The sequence below is a fragment of the Citrus sinensis genome, chromosome 7 (assembly GCF_022201045.2).
Source record: "Citrus sinensis cultivar Valencia sweet orange chromosome 7, DVS_A1.0, whole genome shotgun sequence".
Taxonomy (NCBI): Eukaryota; Viridiplantae; Streptophyta; class Magnoliopsida; order Sapindales; family Rutaceae; genus Citrus; species Citrus sinensis.
The window spans coordinates 18,709,028-18,734,015 of NC_068562.1; the positions used below are offsets into that span (position 1 = coordinate 18,709,028).

General features: G+C 32.8%; 2 protein-coding genes across 4 annotated transcripts; both read left to right on the forward strand.

The window, feature by feature from the left end:
* Positions 1–11,926: 11,926 nt before the first annotated feature.
* LOC102617625 (pyrophosphate-energized membrane proton pump 2) lies at positions 11,927–20,884 on the forward strand. 3 transcript variants are annotated; one of them, XM_052444189.1, is made up of 15 exons: positions 11,927–12,095; positions 12,391–12,605; positions 13,175–13,378; positions 13,719–13,870; positions 13,983–14,130; positions 14,217–14,349; positions 15,209–15,381; positions 17,253–17,373; positions 17,809–17,996; positions 18,204–18,641; positions 18,733–18,897; positions 18,987–19,142; positions 19,219–19,330; positions 19,843–20,062; positions 20,598–20,884. In XM_052444189.1, the coding sequence occupies exons 2-15, from the start codon at positions 12,507–12,509 to the stop codon at positions 20,695–20,697; spliced, it is 2,409 nt and encodes an 802-aa protein (XP_052300149.1). In that variant the 5' UTR covers positions 11,927–12,095; positions 12,391–12,506; the 3' UTR covers positions 20,698–20,884. The 3 variants fall into 3 exon arrangements, with proteins under 3 accessions (XP_052300149.1, XP_052300150.1, XP_052300151.1); XM_052444190.1 differs by having other exon boundaries at positions 11,931–12,095; positions 12,437–12,605; XM_052444191.1 differs by lacking the exon at positions 11,927–12,095 and adding an exon at positions 12,122–12,281.
* Positions 20,885–22,546: 1,662 nt separating this feature from the next.
* On the forward strand, positions 22,547–23,300 carry LOC102618092 (uncharacterized). The gene has a single exon (XM_006468062.4). The coding sequence runs from the start codon at positions 22,709–22,711 to the stop codon at positions 23,141–23,143; it is 435 nt and encodes a 144-aa protein (XP_006468125.2). The 5' UTR covers positions 22,547–22,708; the 3' UTR covers positions 23,144–23,300.
* The last annotated feature ends 1,688 nt before the right edge of the window (positions 23,301–24,988 follow it).

Genomic DNA, 24,988 nt, shown 5'->3' on the forward strand with positions numbered 1-24,988 from the left:
TATTTTATTCAAATATCTTAATTGCATTAATATTTGTATTAAAGTCCATTTAATCATATTATATGTATTTATGTGATCACCATGTGGATTCACAGAAGACATAAATACAAGTTATCTTATGATTAAATAAATTTAGTTCGCAGTTGATAAATAAAGTTGGGCACTTTATTTAGGTATAGACTGTAATAAATTCATTGAATGATTTGTCTTAATCATGTATGAATTTATTAATGTAGTACGACTATATTGAACAGGATCACATATGAGATTTAATTAACTTTGTAATAACTGTCAGACTTATTAAATCTCATAGGCGTTGATTTTACTGTAATCTTAATCTTGAGTTAATTATGATTTCATGATTGTAATTGTTATTCCATTTGAGTTACCAATGGGCACGACACATTCTTGTGGTCAAGATTACCCGGTATCTTGGTGGAAGCAATTATGAGTATTGGAGTTATGGATTAACAATATAGAATTTGTACAACACATCTCTTGATGGGTTTTCGGCACTTGATCATAGAATTCTCTGGCCAGAGTGTGTCAACATATTTAGTATGTTGAAAATGATCATTAGAGAAAACCAGTAAGGATCAAGGAATAAGATGTTATTAAATTGATTGGACAGTTGAGATATCAATTTAATTAACGATGTGGTACAAAGGATTGTGCAGTAAAGAAATCAATGTGGCTTGGGACGAATTATTATTCGAGCATACAATTATGGAAGTCAGTTCCAATCTTTTAGTGGAGTAGATTTGGAATTAAATAATTGGGCTAGTTTAATTACAAGCCTAATTATTGTAGCCACTATTGTATGTTCCCAAATGATCCCCGGGTTAGCTCATTTAATTGACTGCACCACTACTGGACTAATAAGTAAGATAACTAGCTATTTGGGTCAAAAGCCTAAATATATCATTTAGTGGGAGGCTCCATTTAATTAGCTTTTGTATAAGGGGCCTTATGTTATTTTACAAGGTGGGTCCCCTATTGAAAAAGCAAATTACGTGAGTTTTGTTTTTTGATATTTGGAGCCTAGGGTTTTCACTAAAGGGTGATATAAAAAAGACTTATTTTTCTCTAAAGAAAAGAGAGAAGCCACTTTATACAAATCGGAGAATAAGATTTTTCTCTCCATTGTTGAGAGAAAAATTTTCTCGTGCTAGTTGCTTTGGTAGTGATAAAGGCGCCCACACGTCAAGTGCAGATCGAACCTGAGTCATAACCTGGAAGATCATTGGTGACAGTTCGTGATCTAACAAGCGTGGTGGTGACGGATCGTGATCTAACAGGAGTGGTGGTGGCCGATCGTGATCTAGGAGCCTAAATCACTTCAGCGGAAAAAGCCAACTCGGATTTTCAAGGTACGATTTCTAGAATACAAATTCTTATATATTATATGAGAGCGATCTTCAAAAGGTTTTATAAAAATTTAAAAACCTAATTTTTCCCCAACAATTAAGATCAAAGCGACGGAGGCCGAAAATTGACAGCGGCAACCAGCAGCAGGCAGCACGCGGCCAGCAGCACATGCTGCCAGCAAGCGCTCGCTGCACGCGCAGCGGCAGCAGCGCTCGCTGCACGCGCAGCGGCAGCAGCGCGCGCTGCAAGCCAGCAGCCAGCGTGTGCTGCTCTCGCAGCCAACAACGCACACTGTGCGTGCAGCAGCCAGCGCACGCTCGCGTGCAACAGCCAGCACACGCAGCAGGTAGCGCGAGCAGGAGCTTTCCGTGCAGCGCGAGGGAGGTGTTTGGTACATTTCCGGTGTGACGGCGGCAGCAAACTCGGCGTCGGAGATGGCTAGAAATTGTGAACAGTGGCTGCCCTTTGTGGTTATGGCGGCTGGGGAGAGAAAAAGATGGATTTAGGGTTTTAATGATTTTTATCATTACGATCCCTATAGTTCCATAGATTTTCTCTTTGGGCTGATAAGTTTTAATTTTTTGCATTTAAGTCCAAAAAACAGTTTTGAACTTAAAGAATCCTAGTTTTAGGCCCAATTGATATTTGGGCTTAATGGATTAAAATGCATGGATAAAATTGAACACATTAAATTTATTTTTGGTCCAAAAGTTTTATTTTAATAAAAATTAATTATTTATTTATTTATTTCCTTCCAAAAATTAAAATTGGACCAATTATAAATTTAAAAGCCCAATTTCCCCTAGTCCATTAACAAAAATAAGATTATGAAAGATGGACATTGACAAGAAGCCCAATGAAGATTAGGCTTAGGGTTAATGTATTTTTCATTATTAGGAAAGCCATGAATTAAGATTATTTAATTGTTTTTCTATATGTTATGTTTTGGATGATAACATGCCATGATAACATGTCATATAGAATAGGTAGTGCCACTCTATGCATGATTATACATGTCATTCATTAATAATGAATCTCATTATATTGTTTGAAATTTGCACATGCTTAATAATATTTGATGTCATCTAGATAATATTATAGGAAGCATGTAATTAACAATATATATGTTTTAAAAAGGAAAAACCAATTTTAAAATATTGAGTGGGAGAGGGAAAATTCAAGATAATTTTCCCACGGGCTCCATTGTTAGTTCAATAATAAAATTATATATATACCTCGACTTCATGATACGGTGATGCTCCCTTCGGAGGGTATATATATTAGATATTTTATTTGATGAACTTCTTCAAAGATAAAATTGAAATATTTTTCAATCGATTGTTCACCCCAACGGTGACTATTGATATGAAAAATACGTAGATTAAAACAATGGTTATACACTCAACTAAAGTTTGTTATTAACCTTCCCAACGAAGCTCTGTTAACAAATTTAGGCCCAAAGGGATAACGATAATTATTTATCATGTCTTTACATGAAAGTAAATAATCTAATGGATAATTGGGTCTAGTAAGTGTAGACATGACTTCCCCAACGGATAGCTTGTCAAAGCGGTACTAGATTATCGTTACAATAAATTAAAATGCATTTATGGTTTTTTGCATTTTTGTCATTTATTGTGAATATTGTTTCAAAGTATTTATGCATGTTTATTTTGTTTTTTTTTTCAGAAAATGTCTTCCATCAACCCATTATTAATTATCCTTGTTAAAAATGAACTCACTGGCGAAAATTATTTAGATTGGAAACGCAATCTATTTAATATTCTCACTGCTAAGGGAAGCAAATATGTGTTGACCCAGCCTTGCCCTCCTGAACCATCGTTATACGATTATAGAAATCAGAGGGAGCCTTATGAGAAATGGTGCGAAGCTAACAAAATGGCTAAGCGCTATATATTGGCTTCGATTTCTGTGGAACTGCATAAGAAACATCGGAGCATGGAAACAGCCACTGAAATAATGGCTAGTCTTCATCAGATGTTTGGGCAAAATACCCATTTTGCCAGAGAAGCAGCATTAAAACGTATCACAGATACTAAGATGGAAGAGGGCACAAAAGTTCGTGATCATGTCCTCAAAATGATGGACTATTTGAATGAGGTAGAGATTCATGGTGTTCAAATCAATGATAAATCAAAGATTAACATGGTGATTGAATCTTTACCTGATACATTCAAAGAGTTTAAGGTCAGTTATATCTTAAACAATAAAGATATGACCTTAATTGAATTAATACACGAACTACATGCTATAGAAGAATTTTATCATAGCAGAAAACTTCCTGAAAAAGGATTCTCTTCAAGGCTTAAGTCGAAAGACAAGAATGAGCAAGCAAGAGTTGGGATCGGCAAACTGTCCACTAAAAGAAGTGGCAAGCCAAAAGGCAAGTGTTACAAATGTGGACAGAAAGGTCACTGGAAGAAAGATTGTCCTAAGATTATTAAAATCAGGTATAGGAAATCTTTAAGCTTCCTAATTAGTTTAGATTTCTATTGCATCATACAATAATGAATTCTGAGATAACTAATCTTATTTGTAATTCATTTATTTGGTTTTCAGGAAACCAAGAGATTAAGTGAAGAAAACATCAAACAGCAGTTGAGGACATGCTAGTTTATATCAATTGAAAGACTAGATCAATTTTACAAGACTTTAGTTTTGATATTTGTCTTTATATTAGAGGAATTTAATTTTGGTGGCTTGTTTTAATAAACAGGAGTACACTGTTATTTTTTGGATCCTCTATTTATTATTTATTTTGGTTATTTATAAAGACAATTTATATCATAGAAGTCCATTGATCTATTCAAAGTAAGATATAATGATAAAAAGTATATGCATTTATCTAAGAAAAGAAATGTTTCCTCTAACCAAAAATCACCTCTGATATTTATGCCTAAGTCATATAAACTATAATAAGATTTTAAGAAAATGATTAATGATAGATTTGTTGGCCTATTAAGATTGATCATTGTAACTCTATAAATCTTATTTAGAAAAGTAATATGACAAGGATGCTCTTTTTGAGCTAAAAGCATAACTATGTATTTGATGATTTAGCGCATACAAATGTATACGGACTAATCAGTTTACATGTTATAAGGGGTTATGAGTATTCTATCAATCTTGTTGATGAATATTCATTTTATTTATGTTTGTCTAAATGCGTCATGATTCCATTGCTTTTGAAATTCAAAAGAGTACGTGGATAAGACAAAAGCAATTAGACAGGAACATAAAAGAACTTCGATATGATCGAAACAAAGAATATCTCTATGGAGAATTCAAGCACTATTTGGTTGTCAATGAACACTATAATACAATAGTGTAATTAAATGGAGAAACAAGATTCTTTTGGATAAGACAAGATATATACTAAGTGGTTTATCATTTACCTTTTTTGATTCCAGATACTAGTATTTAAAACTACAAAGTTTATTGAACTTAGTTTCATCTATCTCGGTGTCTACTACTCCAAGAAATTATGAAAAAGTCACAAACATGGTTTGAGACACATTCGTATTTGGAGTTTACTAGTATTTCTACTAGAATCAGAGATAGACAAGATGGATTCGTGTTCAGAAGCTTGCATGTTTTAGGTATCTTAAAGGAATAAGGGAAAGTCTGAATTATAGTCCTCAAGATAGGAATGTATTTATAGAAATATTCTTTACTTTCTTTGAGGAAGACTCTATAATGACTTATAACCTAAGAGTAAGGTAAAACTAGAGAAATAAAAGAGATCAGGTTGATGCTCAGCTTTCAACACCTGTTATAGAACAGGAAGAACAGCAACAACTAGCTGATCAGCACAGGATTATCCTTGAACAACCATCACTTTTAGAACCTTGTCGTAGTGGGAGGGTAACTAGGTTACCTGCGAGATACATATTTTTGGGAGAAACCTATATGGCTATCTCATATGAACATGTACAAAATCCCACTAGTTACAACGAAGCTCTAATAGATAGAGATGTTAAATTTTAGAAAAATGCCATGAATCAAGAAATGGAATCTGTGTATTCCAATAAAGTCTGGGAACTTGTAGAGGCACCAAATGGGGTAAAACCTATAGGCTGCAAGTGGATCTACAAGAGAAAAAAAAGAGTAGACGGAAGGGTGGAAACATTTAAAGCAAGATTAGTAGCCGAAGGGTTTACTCAGAAAGAAGGAATCGATTATGAGGAAACCTTTTCTACGGTTGCTATGCTTAAATCCATCAGGATTCTACTCTCCATTGCTGCAGTGCTAGATTATGAAATTTGGCAAATGGATGTCAAGACTGCCTTTCTTAACGGGCATCTTGAAGAAAACATCTACATGCAGCAACCAGATGGATTTATACAAAAAGGCCAAGAACACATGGTATGTAAGTTGCAGAGATCCATTTATGGATTGAAGCAAGCATCCCGGTCATGGAACATCAGATTTGATCAAGCGATTAAATCACTTGGATTCATTCAGAACATTGATGAACCATGTGTGTATAAGAAAATTCAGGGAAAATTTGTAGCCTTCCTAGTTCTTTGTGTAGACAATATTCTCCTGATTGGAAACGATATAGGAGTATTGACTACAATAAAGATTTGGTTAGCAAAATAATTTGATATGAAAGACCTGGGGGAGGCAAGTTATATTCTTGGTATCAAGTTACTACGAGACCGGAAGAATAAAACTTTAGCTTTGTCTCAAGCGGTCTATATCGATAAGATATTGGCTAGATTTAGCATGGAAAATTCCAAGACTGGTTTATTACCATTCAGACATGGAATTACATTCTCTAAGGATCAATCACCTAAAACATCTGAAGAGATAGAGAGAATGAGACGAGTTCCCTATGCAGACGTTGTGGGAAGTCTCGTGTATGCCATGCTTTGCACTAGGCCAGACATCTGTTTTGCGGTAGGGATGGTTAGCAGATATCAATTTAATCCTGGACCTCAATACTGGACTGCAGTCAAGCATATTATAAAGTATCTGAAAAGAACTAAAAATTATATGCTTATGTATTCTTGTGATGAACTCATTCCAGTGGGTTATACTGATTCTGACTTTATGTCAGATAAAGATTCCAGAAAATCAACTTCCGGCTATGTGTTTACATTGGGAAGTGGAGCTATTAGTTGGATGAGTGTGAAACAATCTTGTATCACAGACTCAACAACTAAAGCTGAATATGTGGCTACATTTGAAGCTGCAAAAGAAGCTATATGGCTCCGCAAGTTCCTACGAAATCTTGAGGTGGTACCTGTTGTAACTGCACCCCTTAAACTATTTATGTGATAATGGTGGTGCTGTAGCTCAATCTAAGGAACCAAGGAACCACAAGAAACAAAACATATTGAAAGGAAGTATCATCTTATAAGGGAATAGTGTAGAAAGGTTATATGACAGTACCCCAAATGGCATTAGATGCTAAATGGCAGATCTTATTAGAATGGCCATTAGTGGGAAACCTTTATAACCTGCACTTAGAGCCCTAGAGCATGTGCAATATGCCAGATATGCTTTGAGAGCTAGTGGGAGATTGTTGGGAAAATATGCTCTTTAAAAGCATATGTGTTTATTTAATTGTAATAAACAATTTTTCTGATTAATAAAATAAATGAGGTATTTTATTCAAATATCTTAATTGCATTAATATTTGTATTAAAGTCCATTTAATCATATTATATGTATTTATGTGATCACCATGTGGATTCACAGAAGACATAAATACAAGTTATCTTATGATTAAATAAATTTAGTTCGCAGTTGATAAATAAAGTTGGGCACTTTATTTAGGTATAGACTGTAATAAATTCATTGAATGATTTGTCTTAATCATGTATGAATTTATTAATGTAGTACGACTATATTGAACAGGATCACATATGAGATTTAATTAACTTTGTAATAACTGTCAGACTTATTAAATCTCATAGGCGTTGATTTTACTGTAATCTTAATCTTGAGTTAATTATGATTTCATGATTGTAATTGTTATTCCATTTGAGTTACCAATGGGCACGACACATTCTTGTGGTCAAGATTACCCGGTATCTTGGTGGAAGCAATTATGAGTATTGGAGTTATGGATTAACAATATAGAATTTGTACAACACATCTCTTGATGGGTTTTCGGCACTTGATCATAGAATTCTCTGGCCAGAGTGTGTCAACATATTTAGTATGTTGAAAATGATCATTAGAGAAAACCAGTAAGGATCAAGGAATAAGATGTTATTAAATTGATTGGACAGTTGAGATATCAATTTAATTAACGATGTGGTACAAAGGATTGTGCAGTAAAGAAATCAATGTGGCTTGGGACGAATTATTATTCGAGCATACAATTATGGAAGTCAGTTCCAATCTTTTAGTGGAGTAGATTTGGAATTAAATAATTGGGCTAGTTTAATTACAAGCCTAATTATTGTAGCCACTATTGTATGTTCCCAAATGATCCCCGGGTTAGCTCATTTAATTGACTGCACCACTACTGGACTAATAAGTAAGATAACTAGCTATTTGGGTCAAAAGCCTAAATATATCATTTAGTGGGAGGCTCCATTTAATTAGCTTTTGTATAAGGGGCCTTATGTTATTTTACAAGGTGGGTCCCCTATTGAAAAAGCAAATTACGTGAGTTTTGTTTTTTGATATTTGGAGCCTAGGGTTTTCACTAAAGGGTGATATAAAAAAGACTTATTTTTCTCTAAAGAAAAGAGAGAAGCCACTTTATACAAATCGGAGAATAAGATTTTTCTCTCCATTGTTGAGAGAAAAATTTTCTCGTGCTAGTTGCTTTGGTAGTGATAAAGGCGCCCACACGTCAAGTGCAGATCGAACCTGAGTCATAACCTGGAAGATCATTGGTGACAGTTCGTGATCTAACAAGCGTGGTGGTGACGGATCGTGATCTAACAGGAGTGGTGGTGGCCGATCGTGATCTAGGAGCCTAAATCACTTCAGCGGAAAAAGCCAACTCGGATTTTCAAGGTACGATTTCTAGAATACAAATTCTTATATATTATATGAGAGCGATCTTCAAAAGGTTTTATAAAAATTTAAAAACCTAATTTTTCCCCAACAATTTATAGATTGTAAGGTAGTAAAAACTAAAAATCATATTTTTTACTTAGTTCATGTTCTAATTTTATTGTGTAAGATTAAATTATTGTTTGGTCAAACCATTGAATTCTAGCAATTAAATTTTAAAATTGATTATTGATAATCATAAATTAGAGATAATTATTTTAGTGAAAAGATGGAGAATTTTCTATATCAGATTGTATGGTTATCTATATTGAAAGAAAATTTCTAGACATTGTGAATTCAAATTCAATAATAAATGAATTTAATTCTTGAAAGTTTAGAAAGACATAACTAAAATATTACTTAATTGTAATTGAATTGCTTCTTAAATTTGATGTATTTTCTTATGTATTAATGAAATTTTCATTAAAATTTATATTTTTAATTGCAATAATAGTTGGACTTGGAAAAAATTTAGCACACCCAAAATTTTTTTCCTTACTTCACCCCTGAAATGAAGAATCCAAATTCCAAATTCGCTAGAAATCGAAACTTCCAAATCTACCTCTTTTATACTTTACCATTAATTAGTTCATTGTTACTAAATCAATTATTATTTATAATTTTTTTGTCACGTAATTCAACGGCAAAGTTTGATTCAACAAGAAATTTTTTTTAAAAGATTTTTTTATTTAACTAAAAAAAGCTCGTTAATTACACTTAAATGTAATTTTTTATTTAAAATAAATAATAATTGAGTAGGGGTAAGAATACATTTTATAACTAATTGTAGAGATAGAAATATCATTTTGTAGCTATTACAAGGGCAAAAAAAGTTATTTTATAATTAATTTTAGGAGCAAAAATTTCATTTTATAATTAATTTAATGTTTCCATTAAAGTTACCCACTCAAGTGTTTTTAAAAAAATATGTCACCTTTTAAAAATTTATCAAAACATGTGTCACCCAAGGGTAATTAATTCTGATTTTTTAAATTCTTAGGTGTTTGCCATTTGATTTAATCATGTAACATATACATTAATACCTATGGCGAGAAAACATATCTCATCCTTCTATCAACAAACAGTAACCTCTAAATCTTACAGCTTGTTTTTGGGGTCTGAGGCATTTTCGTCTTTCATTAGTCAAATGGACGGTAAAGCTGATGACAGGAGTGGTATGTAATAATACAGCAAACTCACCATCTAAATATAAATACGTAAAACTTCAGGGGAAGCTATCTAAACTTTACCCTACTAGAAAAATGGGCCCAAATCCCCGTTAGCAGCCCCCATTGAAAGAGTGCGGCTAAGCAACCACCTACCTGGGTAAAAAAGAATAATAGTATTTACCAATTGGAAAGGTCCAGAAAGAAAGAACCATTGACACCGAATTTATTATAAATAAAATTAATTCGTTGTTCATGGCCTGATTGAAGGTTGATATAAATCTTGTATTTTATGACTTTATAACGATTTTTAGAATTTCAAAGTTCAAACCCATAAAAAATGATAAGTAAAGTGAGATTGAGAATTCATTCGGCTTGGCAATTGTGATGGTAAAATGAATTTTTTCCTCGGTTTATTGACTGTTCTTAATGAGTCGTGATCTAATAATCAATTCTTTTGTCCTTTCTCTTATATTTCCACATATGAATAATCATGGTTTGACTAAAGAAAATTTTTTTTTTCCTCTATGGACCATTCACAGACAGTCATGGTTTAACGAAAAAAATTTCTCTCTCGTTTTTCCTTTATTGACTATTTTTAATCTGTCATAATCTAGCTAATAATTTTGTTATCTGTCCACTATTATTGATCAATCGTGAATTCCTCCATTTTATTGGTTCCTTAAAATCTTGAATTTTTTATTATTACAACTTGTCTCGTTATAACAAATGAAAGAATGAGGAAGAGAAAATGGAGATATGAATCAAGTAAAATTATAAAAAATTCTATTTTATTTAATTAAATTAAGGATCAGGTTACGGTGCAATTGTGGTACCGTGCCACAGTTGCATCCAGCCGTTGAATGCACTTAAATTGATGGAGTCTACTGACATCTAATGGCTGGGTGCAACTGTGGCACGGTACCACAATTGCACCTAAGATTTCCCCTTAAATTATGCTAATATAAAAATAAAGCGTACTCTATTTATATTATTAAATAAAATTATTTGTCAAACAATATTTGGCATCAAAGAACAACTTGGTCGAAATAAAATATTTAGTTGACGTTCGTTTCTTCCACATAACAAATATTATGTGCACCCAACTAACATTTTTTCATAAAGATTCCTTTGATGATCATCATATATCATCATCTCATTTGAAAGAAATATTTTTACATAAAATTTAGAATATGGTAATGCTATAATGACTTTTTTTTAAAAAAAATTCAAGGGGTTTATTTGCCCTCGTAAGATCAAACTACATGTACATGTATATATTTAAAAAAAAAAAGCTACAAATACATGTTGCAACAATTTGTAAACAACTAAAGTAACCTAAACCATAAATACTAACCAAAGTATTTTCCAAGCATTGAGTTACTTTAAAACAATGGATCGTTGTTATTATTATTATTATTATTATTATTATTTTCAATCTATATACAACATTGCCATAGTAATGCATTTTAAGAAAGTTTTATGGAGTAGACAATCCCAAATTTTATCAATTAAATACCCTTTGAGATAATTGTTGGCAGGTTCAAAAATAATTTTTATTAGGAAGTTTAAAATTAATTTCGATGTTTGATAATTTATTTTAAAAGAGTAAATTTTGAATTACTCCTTTCGTGAAATGACAATTTTTAAAATATGATTTAAATTGTTGTAAACTTGAATTTATTCCTTTTTTATTCAAAAGATTAGGCAAAAATGAGAGTGGGTCGGTATTTTTTTTTTATCTTCTTACAAAAATATGGGATAAATTGATTTTTACGATACTTTAAAGATATTTTAAAAGTTGTCATTTCACAAGAAGGTAATCTGAAATTAATCCTTTTTTTTTTAAATAGTATTGGCAAAACCAATTCCTACAGCACATTCTGATTATGTTAAGAAAGTTTCATTTAACATTTTGCCTATTTTAGTTATTTGCATTATCATAGTAATTTAACATTAAATTTTCTAAACACAAAATTGGTACCGACAACAGTAAAATTGTTTTCTTTATATTTTTAACAATTTAAGAATAAATGCCTGAGTCCATATTAACCATATAAACATGTTCAATAATCACGATTATCAAAGAATTTAAAGATTAATATAGAATTTATAAAACGAGAATCAGGCCTCAAACCGGACAAAACAGGAATATTCGGTCCGGTTTGAATCCGGTCCGGATGCTGTAACATAAATCTCGGTTGCTAATTTTATGTTTACATGTCAACTTATGACCTGGCAGTCTGCCACAAACCTATTGGTCTGCTGACATGTCAATTTTACTCGACAAATATCCAAAAAAATTAAAAATAAAAAATAAAAGGAAAGTGAGAAAAAAGGAAAAATAATAAATCTCGCTCATGAAGTCTAATTTGCTTCTCACTTAAAAGTCCTGCAAATAATAATAATAATAATAATAATAAGCATCTTGACAGAAGATTGTGTGTGTGACAGAGAGAGCTGTTAAAGATCGAACAAGTTTCGAGAATTTTTGCGTTTTTACAGAACTCCATTGCATTGGTAATCTTCTACTTTTTCTATGTTCATTATTCTGTGTTAATTTGTGAATCTGCTTATAGATCGAACAATTTTGTGATATTTTTATAACTCAATTGTGTGTAAATGCATTTGGATTAGGGTTTCGACGTTTAGATCTTGCGTTTCGTTATGTTCTGTTTGGTTGCCGTTAAAATGTTGCAAATGAAGGCTCGTTACAGTTGTTAATTTCTCAATGTTTCTTATCTTGTTCATTTGGTGCAATTAAAATGATTTGATTTATTGGCATTTGGTTTTCGTTTGAAATTTATTTTTTCAGGATAAGTGATGGTGATAATATTTGCAAATCCTTGAATTCTTTTTAGAGTTTCATTTGAAGTTGAAGGGGGGGGTGTTGGCCCTGAAACGGCAGGGATAGTGAATTTATCGAACACAATGATGATGGATGATGATATGGAGAATGGTGGTTTGGGGCCTTACCAAGATCGGCCGAGGACGTTCCCCAACATGCGTAGTAAACCTTATGTTCCTATGGTAAGTAGGCAGCAGTATAGCATTTACATATTTGTCAAGTCTTGTAGAAATTTCTTTCATTGGATCATCTATTGTTGCCATCAATCATGCCCAGAATAGCTATAGGAACTGTCTATGGGATACTCCACCCTTTAAGAATAGCCAAACAGGGAGAGATGGTTAATTGTGAAAATTTTATAAAATTTGAATTGAAGATCTAGTGTACTGTTTTATAACCTGGGGGACTTTGGGGCACTATTCAAGAGCAAGGATTTATTTGGATGAGCCGATGACAGAACATGTGCTATATACTCCTAGGATTCTCACCATTTAAAGAGATATATATTTAATGGTGCAGTTGAAAAGTATAATTTATCTGTGAGTATAAAATAATTTTAGTTGATTTTGAGATCCTAGTCAATTTTGGTTTAGTTTCTGTCAGTGGTTTTGTTGTGTTCAGTGATTAAGTCTATGGCAATTGAATGTCTTTTTGGGTATTTTGTGTTGTTTGTTCATTGCTAATTTCCTGTTTGCATCATTTTTTTTTTGTTAGCTTTCTCCTATGGACTTTATTGAATTCCTGTTTGCAGATTTTCCGGATCCTTATGCGGATAAATATCCGTGTTCTTTTTGTACTCCTGCTGTTGTGTCTTGGGGTGGTCTTTTACATTGGAGCAAGTACTTCTCCGATTATTGTGTTTGTCTTCTCAGTTTGCATTATTACCTTCATCTTGTCGATATATCTTTGTAAGTGGGTACTCTCAAAGGATGAGGGACCTCCAGAGATGGCTCAGGTACAATTTTTCCTCTGTGTTTAGCTCATTTGTTTTATTAAATTCTTCATGTGGACATTGATTTTTGTTGTATGATACTGGATTATGCATGAGTAACATGCGGCAGCAAAAACTTAAGAAGAGGGAATAATGTGATGTCTCTCTGTGTCTTTCTTTTACTTTCTTAAGCTTGCAGGCAAATTGAGTTGAATTCATACTAAAATTTTGTGCTTTTCGTTCTCTCTTTAGTTTATGCATAACAGTTGTCCTTTATCTTGTGCTTTGAATTTTTTAAATGATCTTTTTCCACCTATCAAAACAATTTTTATTCTTATCCTGAGCTTATTATTTTGTTTTCTAGATATCAGATGCAATACGAGATGGAGCTGAAGGCTTCTTCAGGACCCAGTATGGGACTATCTCTAAGATGGCATGTTTGCTTGCTTTGGTGATTTTTTGCATTTACCTGTTTCGCAATACAACCCCTCAACAAGAAGCTTCTGGCATTGGGAGGTGATGATAATGTCAACGTATATTATGAGTAATTAATTTACATATTACCTAATATTTCCTCCTATGTCATCTTGCTAAAAGATCAATGCTCTTGTTTTACTGGCTGATGCAGGTCAAATTCTGCCTGTATTACTGTTGCTGCATTCCTTTTGGGGGCTTTATGTTCAGGAATTGCAGGATATGTAGGGATGTGGGTGTCTGTACGTGCAAATGTTCGAGTGTCCAGTGCTGCAAGACGGTCTGCAAGAGAGGCATTGCAGGTTGTTTTCTTTTTAGTCTGTATTTTTAGTATGTTGTTTCTTAAAAGCTGCAGATCTGTTTGATAACCTACGAATATAATGTTCAGATAGCTGTTCGTGCTGGTGGTTTCTCTGCTATTGTGGTTGTTGGTATGGCTGTAATTGGCATAGCCATCCTTTATGCCACATTTTATGTTTGGCTTGGAGTGGATACACCAGGTTCAATGAAGGTTACTGATTGTAGGTGTCTTTTTCCTTTTTACTTCTATTTGTTGTTATGAAAATTATCATGCTACATGCATAAGGTTGTGATTTTGTTTTTTTTTTTAATTTAATTTTTGTATTGTTATGTGCTTGAAACTAAATATTTAGTTGTTATGCTTTATCTTCTCTATGTAATCATATTACAATTTTTGCTGTGTTAAGGAGATTGCTTTATATTTATACATGTATGGTGATTATAATTTGCTATCATCAAAATACTGTTGATTATTGGCTTTAGGTTATCAGGAATAAACTTGTAGATATGTTGCCTTTTGTTGGAATTTCAGGAAGGCATTGTTAATCAGCTAGTTTATGGGTGTGAAAATGAACATGTTTTATTTGTACTTCTGAACAATATACCAAAGAAATTCAGGGCATAGGAATTTTGAGTTATTCAACAAATTTTTGGATTTTTTTACTTGTATGATATAATTGAATTTGGTTGATTAGCCTTTTTACTGATAGACCAGTGGCCAATTGTAAGCAAAGTTGCAGATCTTCATACTGCAATGGGTTTAGCTTGTTTGTTGTCCGCACACCGCGCACCTCCAACTAGAAAAGTAAACCAAACTGTGGTGTGCAAATATATTATCTTACTGCATCTAGAAGTGATTTAACATGTGACCATGTCCGTTATGACGTTCTGTTTCCAATCCTATAGTACTATTTGAAAGATGGCAAATTTGTCATGTATGAGTAACTTCTTTCTCTTGATTGTCTACGCATCTCCTTTCCATGCTGATATAATAAGCAATTGTGGTTATTTTTTTTGTAGACTTGTCACTTACTGTTTTGAAGCTTATTCTTTGGTTGATTGTTTCTTATTCTTTTCCAGTGCCTCTTCTTCTTGTGGGGTATGGTTTTGGGGCTTCATTTGTTGCACTGTTTGCCCAGTTGGGTGGTGGAATATACACAAAAGCTGCTGATGTTGGGGCAGATCTTGTTGGGAAAGTGGAGCAGGGAATACCTGAAGATGATCCTCGGAATCCTGCTGTCATTGCAGATTTGGTAACTCTCATTCACCTTTGCAACTGCAACTTTTTCAGCATTGAATTTTTGCATATTGTCCTAATTAATATTCTGAGATGTAGTTTGTAAGTCAGCCAGAAGTGCATGTCCATAGTCAGTATTATAAGAAATTGACACACAAGAATAGGAGTATATAAGGTTTAAGCTGACTGTAGTGCATGTACTTACAGCAATTTCTCTCAACCTTTCCCCGTATGCTTTTACAACGATAAATGTGATCTCAATTTAATGTCAATTTCTTGAATTTTTATAGTCTCTTATGCATGATACGTCATATGTGGTTCATAGTTGAATGTATCTGTTATTGTTTGACAATAAGTTCTGGATAGAAAATCATGCGTTTCAGGAACCTTTTTGTCCACATATAATCTGTTGATTTAGGGGCATGTTGACTTTTATGGTTGTTTTCTCTTTCTATACATTTGGTGGTCGATGTGTTTGCTAACTTGCACTTCCCTTCCAATATAGTAAGGCTTAATTTCTAATCGCTATAAATATAGTAGAACCTCTGATGTAGGAAGTTAATTTAGGTTATTATGGGAATTTTAAGATTCTAGAATTTTATTATTTAAGGACTTTCTATTTTAATTAGAGTCAATTATGGTATTTTATTATTTTAGGACTTTCTATTTTTATTAGGGTCAATTAAGGTATGAGATTTAATTAACTTAGGAAAGTATCTTTTGTTTTCATTATAATTGTGATTTAGTTTCCCTTTTTAGGTTAACTTAGGGAAGTGGGTTTCCTCTATTATAAATAGAGAGGTCTTGTCATTGTTTTAGTAACTTCAGATTCAATTATTCAATAAAATCTCTCTTTTATAATTCCCTCTAGAATTATCTATCAAAATCTCTCTCGTAAAGTTGTTTGGATTAGAGCGTCATCTAATCTCGCTTTATGCATTATTAAAAATCTCATTGAGTTGTTTGGGTTAGAACGAGATTTAATCCCGCTTCGATTAGAGTGTAACCTAATCGCGTTGGCTTGATCCAATACTAGAACGATATCTAGTTTTCCTCAATTCCGCTTCCGCTATGCCTCGCTCCATCAACCTCTCTATAGTCATAATGCTAGAACCATACTAATTTTTTTACTATGAGAAGGTTATAACTTAACAGAGGTGTAGTTATAAAAATTATTGTTTTGGCTTAGTTATCCTTGGTGCAAGTGATATAGAATAAAAGTATGCACTGCATTAATAATTAATTAATGGAGCATGTCAAATCCAAAAGTATAGACATTGATAAAAGAGATAGACATAATTTCAAAAAACTAGAATATATTTTTTGCAATATATAGATAATTATTACTTTGTTGAGGCGAGTTCCTTAAGACAGAGTCCAAAAAGGTTAAAACTTATTACAATGTGAGGTTTATTCTTATTTATAACTGACCCAAATTGGGACCATAATTTTTTATGACCATAAGGAGATTATTCCTATATAGAGTATCGCTATAAAGAGGTTTTACTGTATTTGACTTCTACTCTTCTAGGAAATCATTGTACTTTCTGACTGGCTTCATAAAGAATTTAACTCTAAAATATACAAAATTTACCTGTGAGGCTGCTCAAGAAGCTGGGAATTGTTGTTTTGTTGTTTTATCTTTTTCTCGTTTTAAGCGGTACTGTGTATCTGTATGTGTGTGTCACCTCACTATTTAATCCTCTGTTGCAACTAATTTACCATTGTTAACAGTAAGAAACTTAAAAAAAATAAATAAATAAAAATAATTCCACTGACAAACAATTTTAATTTATTGTTATCATTTTCGCTATCATTCTGAATTTAATGGTTTTGTTTGATAATTGTACTAATCTATTGTTTGAACGAATTTATTGCAAATTGAAGGTTGGAGACAATGTGGGTGATTGTGCTGCACGGGGTGCTGATCTTTTTGAAAGCATTGCAGCTGAAATTATCAGTGCTATGATACTTGGGGGAACAATGGTTCAACGTTGTAAACTTGAAAGTAATTAAAGTTTCCTCACTATTAAAATGTATTTCCACTAGATGGGTGTTTGGATATTCATACTATTATTATTTGTTCGTATTATATTAATATATGCACACTCAAACATTCACGTTCACGGTGTCGCTGTCATAACTTTTTCTTGTAAGATTTGTGTTTTATTCAAGAATCAAGTGCATGATAGTATAATCACACTAATGTGTTGTTGCTGTTGGTTATTCATTTAATTATGCAAATGTTATTTTGTGAGCAGCAAGGATGGTACTAGATCAGCATGTAGCTAAAATTAGGATTGTTGTATTGTTGTATGAAATGTCTGCTAAGCAGCATCTGTAAATTATTTAATTATTTATCTGCCCTTTGAATGGATTAATGGTTCTGTCCAAACAGATTTTCTGTTTCTTTAGTTGACTCTTTCTTTCATTGTTCATGCAGATCCATCTGGCTTCATCTTGTTTCCCCTTGTTGTACATTCTTTTGATCTGGTTATCTCATCAATTGGAATACTCTCTATTAGGAGCTCACGTGATTCTAGTGTGAAGGCACCTATTGAGGATCCAATGGCAATTCTTCAGAAAGGATATTCTGTTACAGTAGTACTTGCTGTCCTGACATTTGGTGCGGTAATATTTCTTCTCCTTTGACTTTATTTATGCTTTGTTTCACTATTGCCTGCAGGAATGTTACTGATTTAAAATGTTATTGTCTTGCATAAAAGTATTTTGGCCTTTTTCCTTCATATTGGATTGACCACACACGGAAAGCCTCTAAACTGTTTGTTATTTGTTTGAGTTCTGATCTTGATTTTCTTGTTGATGTTTGGATTACAGTCTACACGCTGGTTACTTTATACGGAACAAGCACCTTCTGCATGGTTGAACTTTGCTTTATGTGGGCTGGTTGGTATCATCACGGCATATATTTTTGTTTGGATCACCAAGTACTATACTGACTACAAGCACGAGCCTGTACGCGCATTAGCTCTTTCAAGCTCCTCGGGTCATGGGACTAACATTATTGCAGGAGTCAGTTTGGGCCTTGAATCAACAGCTCTTCCTGTTCTTGTCATCAGTGTGTCAATTGTGTCAGCTTATTGGTTGGGTCAAACGTCAGGACTGGTGGATGAATCTGGGAACCCAATAGGTGGATTGTTTGGCACGGCTGTAGCAACAATGGGTATGCTTAGCACTGCTGCCTATGTTCTAACCATGGATATGTTTGGTCCAATAGCTGATAATGCTGGTGGAATTGTAGAGATGAGCCAGCAGGTAAATCCCTGATTTTGTACGTTCTTTGAATTACATTTTTGTGTTTTTCTTATCGTTTCTGGTATGAATTAATGTTTAATGTCTTGTACAGCCTGAAAGTGTTCGGGAGATCACTGATGTTCTTGATGCTGTTGGGAATACCACAAAAGCTACAACGAAAGGGTTTGCCATTGGATCTGCGGCTCTTGCATCTTTTCTTCTGTTCAGTGCTTATATGGATGAAGTTGCTACATTTGCACAGGAACCTTTTAAACAGGCAGGCAACTGTACTTTTCCCTATATAGATTGGTCCTCTAAATGTTTTACTGTTCCTTGCCTTACTTTCCAGATTTAATTGACTGTCAGGTGGATATTGCCATTCCGGAAGTTTTCGTTGGAGGATTGTTGGGATCCATGCTTATTTTCTTATTTAGTGGATGGGCTTGCTCTGCAGTTGGCAAAACTGCTCAGGAGGTTGTTAATGAGGTTAGAAGACAGTTCATTGAGAGGCCTGGTATCATGGTGAGTACAATTTTCCCTACCATTTTTTAGTTTCACTCTCAACTAGCTGATGATATTTTTCATTTGCACACCGTAGGAGTACAAGGAGAAGCCAGACTATGCTCGCTGTGTCGCAATTGTGGCATCTGCATCTTTGCGGGAGATGATAAAGCCTGGTGCCCTCGCTATCATATCACCATTAGTGATTGGTGGGTTATTCATTCTTCTGCTGTATAATCAGTGCTGTCAGCAGAGGCACTGATGGTGATTGTGGATCGTTATTATTTTAACTATTTATCTGATAATCTCATCTTGGTCATCATTTAATTATTATTATAATTGTTGGGGATTAGGATGTGCAGCATCGAAGAAATGGATCAGTTTTAGGGTTCTGATTGAAAAACTTTGAAGACGGGGAACAACTTTTAAAGAAAACAATTATAAATTTCATGAGTCAAAGCTGTTGTATAAGCCAGTCATTGTTGAACATTTTGTTTTCAATTCTTTGGTTTTGTTAATGTAGGTGGGTGTTGGCATTAGAAGGTGAAAAGAATGACCATCATATTCCTCCCTTGTCTTGCATGTCATTTACCCACTTGTCTTTTCTTTGAGCTTTGAGTACAGTAGTTAGTGCTTTCAGAAATTCTGTTGCGCTTGTTCTTGGACAGTTAGTGAAGTTTGCTCATGAAGGTGTATTGAAGGTCGTTCGTATTCCCTGCAGGTCTTCTTTTTCGGATTTTGGGATACTATACAGGACATGCGCTACTAGGGGCCAAAGTGGTGGCTGCTTTACTGATGTTTGCAACTGTCTCTGGTATTCTTATGGCTCTTTTCCTGAACACAGCCGGAGGAGCATGGGATAATGCAAAGAAGTTCATAGAGACTGGGGCTCTTGGAGGCAAAGGTAGTGATACTCATAAAGCAGCGGTCACAGGAGATACGTAAGTCTTCTTGATTTTCATCCCGATTCTCTCTCCTCTTTCATTGTTTGAGATAAGTTTGAACCTGCTAGTTGGATCATTGTTAAAAAACTTGTTCACCTTTTGTAAATTTCTATAGATTCAATATACTTATCTTTTTTTGTCAAAAAAGGGGGTTTTAGTATAACAAATGGAACCTAAGTATTGTTTGGGATCTCTCTCTCTTCTCAAGTTACCAATTTAACTTCAATAGAACAAATGCAATTGGATTTTTCCATTTTCTCCAAAAAAGAGTGCTGTCGCACTTCCGTGAGCTCTCTCATTGAGAGATTTTTTGTTTGTTGGCCACTGCTAATCGTGTACGAGATTGACTCTTTATCTGGTTCTGTGGCTTTAATTTATGTAGTATTTCTTATTTATGCTATTATGGTCTTGGTTCTTTCTTCCTTGTATTGGTGATAAAATGTATAAAATTATGTTCCTTTTTTTTTTTTTTTCATATGCTTATAGATCTCTGAATTCTCGGGTAATTATGTGATCTTTTCTTGGCGTGCAGTGTGGGCGATCCATTCAAAGACACAGCCGGACCTTCACTTCATGTTCTCATTAAAATGCTTGCGACCATAACGCTTGTCATGGCTCCCATCTTCCTGTGAGAGAGTTGTTAATATCTATCGCAGTTTTCCCAGAACATACAAGCACCCATTACCGTTGAAACCGAAAGACAATTTGCAAATATAGGCTAGGTACTTTGATGTATATCTGGGGTGCCTGATTGTGTTATTCCATACAAAATTTTCTTCTAGTTCCATCAAATAAGAAGAGGTGAGGTATTTTGGTGTATTTAGAGTTAACTGCTTTCAATCTTTTGTTAGTTATGTTTCGATATTGTACTGCTTTAACCAACCAACTATAGAGTGTGATAACAAGTATAACCGCCTGTACATGACAGGATTTCGCCGACTCATCATATCATTATGTTGCATTCGGCACTTCTTTTTCTTTTGGGTTAAAAATAAAAAGGATTTGACAGATAAAATCAAAGATAACAAATTAAATGGTAGAAGTCTTCCAACCAACCAAACAAACCAGAACAGCTAAGAGCAAACTTACCTACAGCCTCAGTCCTTGGACTACACCATCTATATGACGAAATCTAAAATTGCACTCAGCTCTGGGCTCTGAAATAATCTAAAAAAGATAAACAAATCTCATTAGTTAGTGCGCCATAATGGAATTTTTGTCTTGTACAGGAAGATTGGAATTAGAGATTAATAAAAAAGTAAGTATTTGACTCTATTGTGTTTATTTCTTATATTGGAGTGGGAATCTTGGGATTAGTATGGAGTAGGAGTAGAGTGTTTATTGTGTTTATTTCTTATATTTGAGTGGGAATCTTGGGATTAGTGTGGAGTAGGAGTAGAGTGTTTATTTATACTGGAATAAATGTGTAGATTGACAATAAGAATTCCCATTATATATTTACTTTATCTTAAATTATGAGTAAATTATTATAGATTACATTTTTACACTTATGTAAAAGATATGTAGCTTTTAATCACAAAATGAATAAAAAAATATATTTATAGAATAATTTATTTTATTTTTAATTTTAATTATTTAAATTAAAAATTTATGGCGCATTTTTTATATTTTAAAATTATAATTTTTGAGATTTATTAAAGGTATTTTTGAAATTAGGAGTGAGACTTCCACCTCCCATGGGAATCTCGCACCCACACCCCAAAATTATTATAACTTGACTTTCAATTATAAAATATATGACAAGTCGTTCTTATATCTATACCACGAAGTGATAACTTGACTTAACCGAGAAAACTCCCTTATTATCAAAATATCATATCACATGATCCTCATAAGCTAGAGAAGGCAATTTGATTTTGGTTAATAACGGTTCAGTAACTGAATCAACAAAGGATTGGCTTATAGGGTATGGAATTGGCTTGCAATAGACAATTGGGATGGATTCCGCGCAAAAAGTGTCTCCATTGAGTCCCAACCAGACTTAAGGTTTTCTTTGCTATAACTCTTAAAATAGAATTTATTTAAGTAGAGTTTTTATAAGTAGAATTTGTATTAAAAAAAATTAGTTGTAATTATCGAAAAAAACTTTTATTAAAAATTATAAAATTAATTTTATAGATAATTTATTTAAATTATGTTATGAAATAAATTAAATAAGATCATCAAATGAATAAGAGATATTTTAATATTTTAATATTTTAAAACAGCTTCTACTCCCAAAGATAAAAGTGTGAACTTTTATTAATAAAAATAAAATAAATTTATTTAATTTTCAAAAACGCTACTAAAAAAAGACCTAACAATGCTAATAAATTTCAAAAAAAAATTATTAAATTAAATAAATATGTGTAGTTATTAAATAAACCATACTAAATACACAATTACCATATAATCCAGATAGGCTTAGCTCCCAACATGTATACGGGCCCAAATAATTTTTCCAACAATGGCCCAAAAGCTTGACTGAAAAAATAAAGAACGTTTCAGTTTTCTTATTTTGTAGTTGTCTTCTCCACGGAGTCACTCGCCTTATCTCCCAAAACCCCAATTTTTCTAGGGTTTTCGAAAAACCCCATTTCAGTTTCTCAACTGAATTAAACCACTAGAAGAAAAGGAAAAGGAATGGAAAAACCACCAACCCCAAACTCTCTCCCACTCCCGAATGACAAACGCAAAAACACTCAAAAGAAAAAAGTGCCATCACCGCAAGAACTGATATCCCACTACACAACCCAAGGCCTAGACCAAGAGCAGGCCTCGATCAAGGTCATTGAAGATCTCCAAAATGTCCTTTTCAGAATCATTGCATCGAACAACAAGAACAGGAAGGACAAGTTGATGGCTGAAGCTTCTAAAAAGATTGATGTTGTTAACAGCAGGGTGGCCATTGTTGACATGAAGCTGGACTCAAAGCCTGGATTTTTGGAGACTTTTGGTATCGGGATTGCTTCTGGGGCTGCTTTGAATGGAATTGGGAGTGTTTGGCCCCTTGTTGTTAAGGGTTTCGGTCAGATTTGGAGAACTGCCACTGACCCTTCTTCTTCTACTAACACTTAGAATTTTGGATGAATAATGTATTTGTTTTATGCAAATTTTAATTCTGTTTTTTCAGATATTGTAATTTATTTTTCTTCTAATAATTCAATTTGTGTTAGATTATTGGTTAAAAAAAAATCCCAAAACGCTGCTGTTTTTGAATTTTAACTTTTTTTAACCGTTTTGTTATTATTTTGTATGATTATGATTGCTTGCTAAATTATTTATTTATATTTTTATTTTCAAGATCCTCAAATTGTAATTAATTAATAAAGGTGGTGTAGGAAAAAAAATCAAATTCAGGGACAAAATTTTTTAATCAATTAAAAATGCAAAGAAAGAAATGAGGATCTCGTATGCAGCATTTGAGCTTTTAGTTAGATTTGGCTTGAAGCAATATAAGAAGAGGAGAGGAGGGGAAAGGAGAGAAACAAAAAAAAGGGGGGGGGGGGGGGGGGAAGGATGAATTTTTTATTCAATTAAATAATGAGAATAAAATTAGACATTTTTTTAATACTTATTTTCTCTCTTTTTTTCATTTCCATTTCTCTCCTTGTGAAAAGTTTTATTAGTTCTTATCGAGTGTATAGACATAAGTGGTGTTTGTTTTTTAGTTTAAAATCTGAATATACTTGAATTAGTTTGTATACAGTTGAATATTTAAATTTGAATGATATATGTATTTTTTTGTTTGGATTGTTAAAAATAAATATTAAGTTGTTTTTTTAACTAAAAAAAAAAAAGAAAGTTAGTATTTTTTTTATTTACCCCTTTACATATTATAAATGTTAGATAAAGAATAAAACATCTTAAAGATTATAAATAAGATAATATATTATTATAATATAAATCATATTCAATTGAATACAATCCTTTAATATTCTATATTAGAATATTTTAATTAATTTTTTTATAGTTTATGATGTCTTTATATGAAAAATATTCATAAAAAATTATGAAGATACATAATGCTAATTTGAAGAAAATAAAACAATAAGATAATAATAGCCTACACTATATATTATCACAAGTTATAAAAATGAGTAATAAAATTATTAAATTTTATTTAAGTAAAGATGAAAATTAGTTAATTAGATAGAGATATTTTAGAGAATATTTTTTAATAATATCATTCAGATGTTTTGGATTTAGCAAAAAAAAAAAAAAACTTAATGACTGAATAATTGAAAATTTGATTAAGGTAGCACCAATTGAAGTGTACGAGGACTCGAGGAGACATTGAGCCAAGATGGTATTGGGGAAGCAAAGACAGGAAATGGGCTAGGAAGTGCTCAAATGAGGCCCAACAGGAGGAAATGGAAGCTACAGGCCGGAAACCCAAACTCCAATGGTGAAAACAAAAATAGGTTAGGGGCCTTAAAAAGACTAAGTTGTGAGCTAACCGGGCCAAGTCCAAAACAAAAGGAGGTTAAAGTTACTAGCCCACCCAAGTTAGAAACAAAGCAATATTAACTAGGGGTATTCAGAATCCAATTCGATCTGTAAAAATTTAATTCGTAAAAATTCGATTCGTGGATTGGTGGATTGGATTGGATTGAAATATGAATTTATTTTTGTGAATCCACATAAATCTGCGAATCCGTAAAAAAATAAAAAAATATATTTATTTAATAAAAAAATTAAACTTGTAAATATGGCATTATATTTACTAATAAATAAATAAGTTAAAATATAGTTATATTAACACCATATTATGTCTTATCTGATAATAATATAAAATACAAATAATTAAATAAAAATATATAACTTCCTAAGTAGTTAATTTTCATGTACTAATCTAAACAAATGAGTTTTTTGTTCTTTTTGGTGTGTTATATTTTGAAACTTTGAATGCATTTTTTAACT